Source organism: Enhydra lutris, unplaced genomic scaffold, assembly GCF_002288905.1.
Source record: "Enhydra lutris kenyoni isolate GAN:26980312 unplaced genomic scaffold, ASM228890v2 scaffoldscaffold42, whole genome shotgun sequence".
In the NCBI taxonomy this organism is placed as follows: domain Eukaryota; kingdom Metazoa; phylum Chordata; class Mammalia; order Carnivora; family Mustelidae; genus Enhydra; species Enhydra lutris.
Genome location: NW_019154126.1, coordinates 5,942,879 through 5,955,611, shown reverse-complemented (window position 1 = coordinate 5,955,611; position 12,733 = coordinate 5,942,879). Strand labels below are relative to the sequence as shown.

The following is a 12,733-nucleotide window of genomic DNA, read 5'->3' as shown; positions in this document are numbered from 1 at the left end:
TAACTGCCTGGACTCCACTTCCACTTAGCCCACATGCATTCTACCTTCGCTTTGTTTAAATTACATCCCGTGTGATAGATACAGATTTTTTTTTTTTTTTTGAGAACTCCTGAGGCATTTACTCGCTCTGTAAAAGTACTTTACAAGCTTACTTAGCCTTAATTGAAGGTCATACACCAAAGGGATGGGGTCACCGTTGTTACATACATAAGGCATTGGATACTAAACAATAAAATGTATTAATTCTACTTGTTCTGCGGAGGTCTGAAAGCAAACATTAAGAGCTTATTGAAATTCCTGAGATTCAGTGAGAAATCATATACATTTTTTCTTTTGAAAGATTATCCACATTTTCCATTGATGTGTGCTGGTAGCCATTAATGTGTGATCATTGGGATTTTGTTTCAACAGATGGTTTGTTTCCACTTGGAGGTATTTTTCTCTGTGGTCGCTTAGGAGTTTAGCGCTTGTGGGGCCTCAGCGAAAGCCATGGACAGTTTGGACACTTGCTGATTTATTTCTCAGAACAAGTACTCAATCTCCTAAGGCCTCGAATGCTGAGTTAGTGGTTGTCTTGCTTTTTAGAAAAGTAAGAGTGTTTCAGGGAGCCATTCCAGACTGCTAGAAGAGGTTTGTTCCCCCCCACCCCCTTATCTGTATCTGCTTGAATGTTAGTACTTTTGAGTTAGAAGGATGGATATTTGGGTTACTTTATAATACTTTTTGGGCTAGGAAGTGGAACTAGACAGCTAGAGAAGGTTGTCTGTTGTCTGAGATACACATAGCTTAATGTCTTTCCCAAAGGGGTATTCTAAGAATATGGTATTACTTTTTTACAAGTCTGTGGTACTGTGTGATACTTTCTTTCATAAAAGTTACGGAATAAACAAACCAAATTCTTCTTGAGTTATCGGAAGTCCAGCCAATCTTCCTAATTGGAACATATTGATAATACTTATATTCGTGGAATAGCAGATGTTAGTCATTATAAAATGGTGAAGTTAGGCAGGGACATACCGAAGTTGTGTGCTTTGATATGATTAAAGTCTTCATTTTATGAAATTACATTTTTTCCCTACATAATCATATGAAGCTAATGCATTTCAGAACCTTTTTTTTTTTTAAAAAACTTTAAAACCAGGAAGCTTTCTTTTGAGTCTCCTTTTCTAACAACAGGCTAATAGAGTCATTTTGCATGAATTATCTTGTGTCTTATGTATAGCCAGCACATGGCATTAACACATGCAAACTTTCCTACACCCACTCCTTGCTTAAGATGCGGACTTTAATTTAAAGACTTCAAAAGTCCCTTCAGTCACTGTTGGAAACTTGGCTTTTTTCCGTGGAATAGCCAGGAGATAGGACAAACAGAACACATGGGAGCCAGAAGCTTCTATTTCTTATTTGTGTTGAAATGCTGTTACTGTTTTGAATTAACGAGGAAATATCAAATATGAAGGAGATTTATGGTAGGTATTAATACTTTCTGAGTTCTTCTATTTGAGTTACTATATTAAATTACTTTTGGGGCTTCACGATTAATTAAAGACAGGAAGATTGATATTACAAAGCTCCTGTTTTCGAAGCTGGTTTGCATACTTGTCTACTTTAAAAACATATTCCCATCTTGCTTTGCACTTGTTTTAATAGTCTTTAATTTTAAAAAAATCATAAAATTTTTTAAAAAGTGAATGAGGTTATCAGGGAAAAGATAGATGAAGCAAGAGATGGGTTGGTTTTACAAATGAAGCTTATTAGAGCCAGGCTACACATTTGAACTAAGTTTTCCAGCAACCAGTGGAAATGGATGAATCATCATTTGGTTTAGATCTAAGGCAGTAAAAATAAGAAAACAAAGCAAAAATAGTTCTTGTGAGAATTCTCTCCTGAGTGCATACAGTGATAACAATGTAAACATTCTTGCTCTGATTCGGCACACACATACTGCTTACCTGCTCTGTGCTGATCACAGCCCGCAATGCTGAGAATACAATAGGGACAACCGAAGTACGTTTGTCCTAATGAAATGTCGATTTTAGGGATTCTGATGGCAATTCAGTGGTTAAAGTGCTCTGAGAGAGTGGGTACAGGTAACAGTAATAATCTGCTTACAACAATTCTCTCAACGAATTTTGAAAGGCCATGTCTTATAATGTTCCCCAAGTGAACTCATGTCAATGAGAAATTTAGTAAAAAAAAAAAAAAAAAGAAACAAAAAATGATGGAGTGGGGCTTGCAATGGTGCAGTCACACTTTGTCCTCTGATTGTTTTGTTCAATCCAAGCGTAGACATTGAAGTAGGCATGGATTCTAGAGGAAGCAACAGTGTATGGGGGAAAGGCTGAGCTGTTACCCTCTCCATCTGCACTTGAGCAAAACACATGGAGGCTAATCATTTAAATGGAAATAACATTTTACTGAAGATTTGAAACTTCTAATTAAGCTTATTCAGATGGAGTATAGACAGGCAAACACATAATTATGACTAGGATTAGAGAAATCAGTATGGTAATGTGGAGGGTGTGTGTGATGAATGATCCCCACTCAACATGGACTTAGTCCCAGCTGAATTTTGAGGAGCTACATATATATCATCTTTTCTCTCTCTCTTTTTTTAAACTATTTTTTTCTACATCTTGAAGATAAAACAGGTATTGCACATACTAGACAGGGTCCTTTGTGAGGCAGAAAAAGCAGAAGTAGCTGAGCATTTGGAATACAGCTGAGAAAGAGCTTGAAGGTCTGGCCAAACAGTTCTGAGATAGGGGAGCAGTTGGAAAAAGGACTGTAGGAAAGTTGAGGAAAGATACAGAACCTTTGAAGAGTTAGAGTTGCAGCTGGACACAGACCAACATCGAATAAAATAGAAATAGGAAGAAATTATTTTCAACTTGTAAATAATGCCCTGGAAGGTCATTCACAGAGTTAAGTATCAGAGAGCCTAATTACTCCTTTGTAGACCTGGGCTCTCGCTCCTCTGGGACACGTCATGGGGCGATGTAGGAACAGAAGGTCAAGTGGTTTGACCAGGGCCATCACGCTTTCCAGGCTATTCACCTGTACTCAGAACTATTAGTATATCACCTGAAAAGCTGTCCTTCTGTAATAAAAATGAATTATTGGGTATTTTATTTTTTATTTTTATTTTTTAAAGATTTTATTTAGGGAGAGCACAGAGGGAGAGGGAGAAGGAGATATAGAAGCAGACTCCCCGCTGAGCAAGGAGCCTGATACAGGGCTTGATCCCAGGACCCTGGGATCATGACCTGTACTGAAGGCAGACACTTAATTGACTGAGCCATCCAGGAGCCCTGATTGGGTGTTTAAAAAAAAAAATAATAATGGAGTCAGAAAATACAGTTTAAACTAATAGAATAGTCTAAGCTTCATTTTCTTTTTCTCTCCAATTTGCAATTAAAGTAACTGCTTTGTGGGAAGCTTTTTTAACCACACAACATTGTTTTGATACAATAATTCATTGTCTGTATAAAACGTGTCTTAGTGAAAAACCAAAAGAAATAACACCAAGCCTTTAATATTAACATTGATCTGGCTGCTTTTTAATGAATCAGGTATGAATCACAAAAATAATTTCCTTTTGACTGGTAAGTGGTAAATACAATTTAAATGGTTGGTGTAATGTTAACATACCTGTTTTATAGTTCTGTGTAATAGAATTTTCTGCGATAATGGAAGTTTTTCTCTGCTGTGTCTAATATGGTAGCCACTAACTGCATATAGCTTTTGAGCACTTAATGTGTGATGAGTATAATTGAGGAACTGGATTTTTCATTTGGTTTCATTTTAATTAATTTACATGTAAATAGCCACACGATTATCATACCTTTGCCACTATACACATTATAGTTAATTGTTCCCTTTTCATTTCATTCTCCCCCCAAAAACTCTGGAGTCCCTAAAGACACCTAATACTTTGTACCTTTTCTGACCCGGAGCCGCTTCCTTCATGCTCTCTGGGAGAGTTTACAGGTGTTCACTCTCAGGGCTGATGCTAATAGTCCCACTCATCGCTCCCTTCTTCTTTTTTAAGAAACACCTATTAACTGAAAACCTATTAAACACAAACTGCTTTAATAGACTCTGAGGAATTCTTTTTTTTTTTTTTTTAAGATTTTATTTATTTATTTGACAGAGATCACAAGTAGGCAGAGAGGCAGGCAGAGAGAGAGAGAAGGGGAAGCAGTCTCCCCGCTGCCCAGAGAGCCCGATGTGGGGCTCGATCCCAGGACCCTGGGATCATGACCTGAGTCGAAGGCAGAGGCTTTAACCCACTGAGCCACCCAGGCACCCTCTCTGTGAGGAATTCTTGACACACCTCGTGTGCTTGGGTTCCTGGCTTCGCATTCTCTGGTGTGCGGCAGATCGAGAGCTGCAGAGGTTGCACACTTGACGAGAGTCTCTGTGAAACCACAGCTGTGTTAGTGACTTTGTTCAGTGAGTTCACCCTTACCAATATTAAATTTGAAAACAGCTAAGCTGAAGAGTTCTTAATGGTCTACGATGCCAACTCTGCTAACGCGGTAAATTAAATATAAATCTTAAGCTCTGAGCCCATTTAATATGGATCCCATTGGTATTTACTCTTAATACACTATTAAAATACATTAACACTGGTGATGTACTGAATGACAGTTTGACAGCTTGATAGTCTGATGGGGCTTGTGTATCTCTTGTACTACTAAGGTTAAAGCTCTGGTTTGCATATTTACAAGCTTGGAACGTGCTGAAACTCTAGCAGGGATCTAACATTTAATTCTGGTTGAGGAACCTAAATAATCCCTTCCCATAGGATCTAATCAGACACTTCCATTAGACTTTTCATTCCTCAATTACCTGTCTTGCTTATCAGAGTTTAGGGGAGCGTGTTAGTAAAGTCTAAAATGAAGCTGACAGAATTTTTTTGATGAAGTGGTGCCAGTTAAATAGATAGACTAAAAGAACATGTGCCACATTGGAACAGAGGATGTTTGCTCTTTTAAACTAGACAACGTTTTAAAAGTGCATCTAAAAAATTATTTGACTTCACGGGTGCCTGGGTGGCTCAGCCAGTTAAGTGTCTGACTCTTGATTCTGGCTCAGGTCATGATCTCAGGGTCATGAAATCAAACCCTTTGTTGGGCTCCATGCTCAGTGGGGAGTCTACTTGAGATCCTCTCCCTTTCTCTCTGCCCCACCTCCTGCTCACACTCTCTCTAAAATCTATTAATTAATTAATTGTGTTATTGATTGATTGTGTTACATTAGTCACCATAAAATGTGTCCTTAGTTTTTGATGTGGTGTTTCAAGATTCATTGTTTATGCACAATACCCCGTGCTCCATGCAATACCTGCCCTCCTTAATACCCACCACAAGGCTCACCCTCAGTTTGTTTCTCAGAGTCCACAAACTCTCATGGTTCGTCTCCCCTTCCAATTTCCCCCAATTCCCTTTTCCTTTCCTTCTCCTAATGTCTTCCTTGTTATTCCTTATGTTCCACGAGTAAGTGAAACCATATGATAATTGACTCTCTCTGCTTGACTTATTTCACTCAGCATAATCTCCTCCAATCCCATCCATGTTGATGCAAAAGTTGGGTGTTCATCCTTTCTGATGACCAAGTAATATCCCATTCTATATATGGACCACATTTTCTTTATCCATTCGTCTGTTGAAGGGCATCTCGATTCTTTCCACAGTTTGGCTCTTTTGAACATGGCTGCTATGAACTTTGGGGTACATATGGCCTTCTTTTCACTGCATCTGTGTCTTTGGGGTAAATACCAAGTAGTGTAGTTGCCGGGTCATAGGGTAGCTCCATTTTTAATTCTTTGCGGAACCTCCATACTGTTTTCCAAAGTGGCTGCACCAACTTACATTCCCACCAAAATGTAAGAGGGTTCCCCTTTCTCCACATCCTGTCCCAACATTTGCTGTTTCCTGCCTTGTTAATCTTTGCCATTCTAACTGGTGTGAGATGGTATCTCAATGTGGTTTTGACTTGAATCTCCCTGATGGCTAATGATGATGAACGTTTTTTCATGTGTCTGCTAGCCATTTGTATGTCTTCATTGGAGAAGTGTCTGTTCACGTCTTCCATCCATTTTTTGACATGATTATCTGTTTTCTGAGTATTGAGTTTGAGAAGTTCTTTATAGATATTGGATATCAGCCCTTTGTCTGTAGTGTCACTCGCAAATGTCTTCTCCCATTCCGTGGATTGCCTCTTTGTTTTGTTGACTGTTTCGTTTCCTATGCTGTGCAGTTCTTTAAAAAAAAAAGTTTTTTTGACTTGAATTTCCACCGAAATTGGTGCCAAGCATAAAATAAATGGGGAGACTGTAGATGCACTAATATCTGTCCATGTAACAAAACCATAGCAGTGAAAGAAAAAACCCCAAAAAATCTAAAATACAGTGCAAGTGAAAAGGAGTCACTTTGAATCCCAAGAAAAAGATTTTACTTCTGAGAGGCCTCATCTCTGAATGTTGTGTTTTCTTAGAGAGTCCTAATGCTGCACTTTTCAAAGACATCATGAGAAGAAAAAGAATTACTATGTGTCTGAACTTGTTTTTAAGGAGATTTTGTGGACATATTTTATAGAGTGAGTCATCCAGCCATTGAGGGAATGAATCCCTGCCTCACACAGTATCTGATACTTAGTAAATGCTCAGTAAATATTGCTTGAATAAATGAGACTCCTGAATTTCATGCTTTAGCTATTGCTGTCAGCACTTAAAATAATTCTTTACTTTTTTTTTTTAACTACATTTAGTTAAGTGCTCAAACACTTAGATTGTCATCCCTGATAATGACTAGGAGGTGAAATGATCACGCCCCCCCAAGGTTGTTTTTTTACTTAAATTATGAACCAACAGTTTTATATGAGCTCCCAAGTTCTTTGATAGTGTCCCCAAGAGAAGGAATTAATGAAAAGTATTCAGTACAGTTTTCTTTTACCTGAGAAAATATTTTTTCAGGAAAATATTATTATTTTTTGGTTTGGAGTTTGAGACGTCAAAGAGAATGTATAAGTGAAACCTGATTTTTGTACACTAAGAATATGTAACTCCCCAGATTTATAAGCAAGAGATTTATAACCATAGAAGGAAGGACCATAGAAACTAATGTGGAAGCAGACTGGTACCACCCGTGATAGTGTGGACAAATACATGTCCTCAGTGCTGACGTCCTATTTCTTTAGACTTCTTGATGGCATGTGTTAAAAATTCCAGTCAGTAGAGCCGCCTTGAGCCTTTTCTTTAAGGGGAGAATGCAAAAACAGACAAAAGACATATTTAGCGTATTCTGACTTGCATATTTGGAAAAAAAGAGACTTGAGATTTTATATATATATATATATATATATATATATATATATAATCTTTAATTTTTAAAAAATTTATTATTTAATCTTAAATATATATTTATTTATTTAAGATTTTATTTATTTATTTGAGAGAGAATGAGTGAGAGAGAGCATGAGAGAGGAGAAGGTCAGAGGGAGAAGCAGACTCCCCAAGGAGCTGGGAGCCCGATGCGGGACTCGATCCTGGAAGTCCAGGATCATGACCTGAGCTGAAGGCAGTCACTCAACCAACTGAGCCACCCAGGCACCCAAGATTATATTTAACAAAAGAAGAATGATTTGTGGTATTTTTAATTATAGAAAAGCTGTTGGAGACCGGCAAATGGAATATTCATGTCATTCAAAAACATTTCCAACAGGTGCGATTTTGGTATCGTTTGTCCCGGCATTCACATCTCTCGGTTTTTACAAGAACCTCCCTGGATGGGGATTTGCAAAAGCAAGGTGATCTCATTGGAATCTCCAAATTTCAGTGGACACAAGCAAAAATCAATCTCCTTGTGAAGGCTGGAGAATCTACTCTACCTTTTCAGGTAAGCAAGCACATAAGAAATGAATACAACTCAGCAGAAGATGCTAACTTAATACTATTTTTCTTAGAGAACAATGTAACACATATATAGCACATATGTCCCATAGATTTATCAGATATTGAAAAAAACAAGCACATTCACAGTCAGGGATGAGTACAGATGTTACATTGAGTGCTCAGAAATTATAATTTTTCACTTTAGAGTTCTGAATTTAATTATATAGAAGTAATTGCGTGGACACTTAGCAAAATTGGAGATAAGAATTGAATAGGAGGAAGAGAAAACAATTGAATAGGATTGCAGAGAGAAAAGTAATTTAATAAGAAAATATTTATTTTTTAAGTGAGGATGGCAGATTATATGAGATGGTGAAAAAACCTGGCTTGCACTATGCTTGCCTTTTAATTCTGATGCCTTATTTTCTGCTGCCCATTAATACTGAGATTTTGTATCAATCTTTTCTGTCATTTTCTTGGCTCATAATAAAAGAAAGCAACTGTAGATAATCAAATTGGTGCCCAAACTTCCACCCTCCTGGATATGGCTTCCCTCTGGATGACATTTGAAAAGAGAGATTTTAGAAACTAGATAGGATGATAGAATATAGCAAAAAACACAGCCTTTAGAGTTAGGTGGTCTGAGTTCTGATCTCTGCTCAGCTCATGGGTTACTAAGTGACTCCAAATTATATTTTTGAGCTTCACATTTCCCTATCTGTGAAAACCACAGAGATACTAAAAGCAATGCTTCAGGAGAGTCTGAGTATTAAAGATAAAACTAAAATGGTGGCCACAAACATGGGCTCTGGAGTCTGGGGTTCAAGCCAGGTGTGTGTCATCATTGGGAAATTGCTTAATCCCTATGCACTTATTACTTCTTCTGTTAAATAGGAGGTGAGGGTCATTGTTGGGGGTTAGGAGCCCTCATGGTAATGTTCCTCATTGGTCCTCATCTCTGAACAAGTTAAGATAAATATAGAAGTCAAAAACAACAAAATATTTTAGAGGAGATGCTTTTAGAATCTGCAGCCATACGCAGAATAAAGAGATTTATTCAGAAAGCAGTGAACTGTGCCAGAGAAATCCAGGACTCACATGTTGGGGGAAACCTATGACTATTAGCCAGAGCTGTTGTCAGAGTGTAAGTGTCCAAGAGTGGGAGTTGAAGGAGAGACCAACAGCATGAGTTTAGCACATACAGCTTATTCTTCTAACATCACTAATCAGTTATATCTTCTCGTCCATGGGAGAGAGTGAGGTCAATTATAGCAGTGTTTCTGCAGGGGTAAGTTCCTGCCCGTTGGAAGTAGGAGGAGTAGGGAATAAATATGGACTCCCGTCAGTATTCTTTTCTTTCTAGAACTGTTGTGAAGGTTGGAAGATTTATATATGTAAAGCACATATGTAAAGATATTCTGGCATAGAGTGAACACACAAAGTTAACTCTTATTATTGCTGTGATTATCAGTTGGACATTATCTGGGAATAGTAGACACTCAGTAAATATTAGTATTCTTTATTTTGAAAAGGAGTCTCCTCTTGACCAGAATTCTAGGCTTAGTGATTAGAAGCTATGTCACTCAGGTCTCTAAACTCCCTGATTTTCAAGGATCACATTTATGAGTGTGCTCCCATATCTAATGGACAAAAGTACTGTGAATCTAGTAACTCTTAATAGGAAAGCAGTAAAGGCCAGTTACGGGATTACATAAGTGCCAATCTCCATTACATGTGACAGGACAAAAACAATCAGAACAGTCTGTTCTCTTGTTTCATTTATTTATATTCTGTACAACATGATTTTCATTAGGTTTGCTTTTAGTTAGAATGAAACTTACCATGAAGATCTTTCTCAGTCCATTGTTAATTCCCATTACTGGGAATTAAACAGAATGTCCTTCTCCACACAAAAACCTGCATGTGAATAACGATTCATGATTTCCTTATGATTACCCAAACTTAGAAACATTCCAAGATGTTCTTCAGTAGGTGAATGGATAAATACACTGTGTTCCATCCAGACAATGAAATATCATTCCATGCTAAAAATAAATGAGCTATCAAGTCATGAAAAGACATGGGGGGTCCTCAGGTCCATATTACTAAGTGAGAGCAGCCAACCTGAAAAGGCTACTCTCTCCCTCAGTCCAACTATGTGGCATTCCAGAAAAGGCAAAACTAGGGAGACAATAAAAGATCAGTGGTTGCCAAAGGCTGGGGGTGCTGGGAGAGAGGAGGGATGAACAGATAGAGCAGAGAGGATTTTTAAGGCAGTAAAAATACTCTGTATGATAATATGATGATGGATAAATGTTATACATTGGTCCAAGTGCACAGAATGTTCAACATCAAGAAGGGACCATAATACAGACAGTGGACTTCGGGTGATTATGAGGTTCATCATCTATAATACATGTCCTACTGTGCTGGGAGATTGTTTGTTTGTTTTTTGTTTTTCTCAGAGGCTGGGGGGTGGAGGGAGAGGTAGAGAGAATCCTGAGCAGGCTTAAGCCTAGTGCACAGCCTGATGCGGGTCTTGATCTCACAACCCTGAGATCATGACCTGAGCCGAAATCAAGAGTCAGATGCTCAACCAGGGGAGCCACCCAGGCACCTTGGGAGATGTTGATAACGAGGAAGCTGTAGCATATGATGGGGCAGAAGGTACAGGAGAAAACTTCTCCTCAGTTTTGCAGTGAACCCAAAATTGCTCTAAAAGTCTTTTTTTTTTAGATTTTTTAAATTTATTTATTTGACAGACAGAGATCACAAGTAGGCAGAGAGGCAGGGAGAGAGAGAGAGAGAGAGGGAAGCCTGATGCGGGGCTCGATTCCAGGACCCTGAGGTCATGATCTGAGCCGAAGGCAGAGAGCCACCCAGGCACCCCGCTCTAAAAGTCTTAATGAAAAACAAAACTAAACCAGATTGTCTTCTGTTAGAACCAGTTATTTAAGAAACGTTTTGGGTTGAAACACATGCTGTTCCTTCCTGGGCCTGCAGGCCCTCATTAACGGATCACCATTACTGAAGGAATTGAGTGCAGTGCCCTTTTCTTTTCCCTTTAGCATTTCTTCTTCGGGGTTCTGTTCTGTGTTTTCCTTTGTTTTTCTGTGAAAAGTGAGCCTGATCTTTATTATCTGGGGCATATGAACTGATTTGTAGGGTGACTAGTGGTTTGATAGGATTTTGTAATTGGGCAGCAGTGGATTTGTGATGTTTTTCTGAATGGTTCCGCGTTCTTACTAGATCTTCTTTTGCCCCAGAGGACATTTTAGTCTCTGCCTCTGTCCTCCTTAATTCCGTTACTTGGCTACAGTATATTTGTTTTAGAAACTGCAAGTAGAAAAGAGTAAGAATTCCCTCAGATTTCATCATCAAGAAGCCCATTGTAGGTCCACAATCTCTAACCAACAATTTGGAAAGTTAAAATTTGGGGAATAGTAAGTTTTTGAAAAACAATTTGGAGGCAAAACTTAACCTCACCTGAACCTGTGTGAGGTGTTCAGGCCGCTTGTTCAGTGAGATGCTGGATTAGAGAGTGCCGCTTCTGGAATACACACGCTAAGTGTTAGGTGGACATTCTCAACTCTGAACTAGTCAAATTTCAAAACCCATACGGCCCCAAAGGCTTTGGGAAGGGATGAGGTCCCGTGTCCACATTCTGGAGTGAATCAGTCCTGAATTTATGCAGACACACACGTGTACACGCTACATAAATACACACAGTCACATGTATGCATGGTAGTATTTAATACATTATTACTACATATATATTAAATATTTCAAACAAGTAGAAAATACAGAGGCAACTCTCCTGTATTTGCACCTCAGAATGAACTGTGAGCATTCTGCTTGCTTATAACATGATACCTGTTTGCATATGAAGATACAACTTTTGTTCTCTTTGTACCCATTTCTATTCCTTTTCTTGTCCTCTGCTGGGAAAAAAAAAAAATTGCAGATCTTATGTTAGCTTTAGCCTGATTTCTGTAAATTCTTATTAAGAAACCTGGAGTTCTGCATGAGGATTCTAGCTAGAATTCTAGCTAGAGCAATTCTCCTTTATTCTTTTAGCCACAATTGCAACAGATACTCTACCTATAAATAGTCACTTTAGTTTTTTAAAATATTCAGATATTTAAAGTTTACATTCTTGGGAACGGGCTTCTTTGCCACTTTAGTAGACTGAATCCTTTAAGAGTTACCTGAGTCATCCCCGGACTGTCCTTCAAAGTGACTGAACTCTGAACGTACGTATACAGCGTCTCCCAGTCCACACACTGGAAACGAGAAAGGCATCAACCCGTATGACCTCTGTGTCCCCTTGTAGCCATGAACTCTTGATGCACTGTCATCCTTTTGATGTCTCTTGTAGACCTCCCAACAGAGTACAAATTGCTTTGAGTTTCTTAGGAAATAAACATCCTTAGGTAGGTAGGGCTTTTGTTCTCCCTGGTGGAAAAGGATAAGGCTTCCTCTTTATTCCATAAGAACAGCAAATTAACACCATTTCCATAGTGTCTCCCTTTCCTTTATGTTTTTTTATTGAAAGAATATAAGTCAAGTAGTTAATAGTATTCTTTTTAATCTGTTTTAACTTGGCTCGCTCATTGGATATGTTGAGTTTTTACAGAAAGGTACTCCTTTACAATTTCTTCTTCCTCTAACTGCTGTTCTTAGTTTTACTATCTAAAGGTGGTTCTTTTTCTGAATACTGTCCATTGATTTCCAGCTGATGTACTTTTTTCAGGTTTCCTATTAATATGTAATTGTATCATATTTTAGACTTCATTTTGAAATGACCCTTTTGTGAAATTTTCCACAATGATTGAT

General features: G+C 38.2%; 1 protein-coding gene across 1 annotated transcript in view; it reads left to right on the top strand.

Annotated features, from left to right (window-relative positions):
- The window catches only part of LOC111155577 (MAM and LDL receptor class A domain containing 1), a 757,926-nt gene that overhangs the window by 100,505 nt on the left and 644,688 nt on the right, over nucleotides 1-12,733 (top strand). The window contains exon 13 of the mRNA XM_022515825.1: nucleotides 7,728-7,901. Coding sequence (XP_022371533.1) covers nucleotides 7,728-7,901 — 174 coding nt within the window. The remainder of the gene's footprint in view (nucleotides 1-7,727; nucleotides 7,902-12,733) is intronic.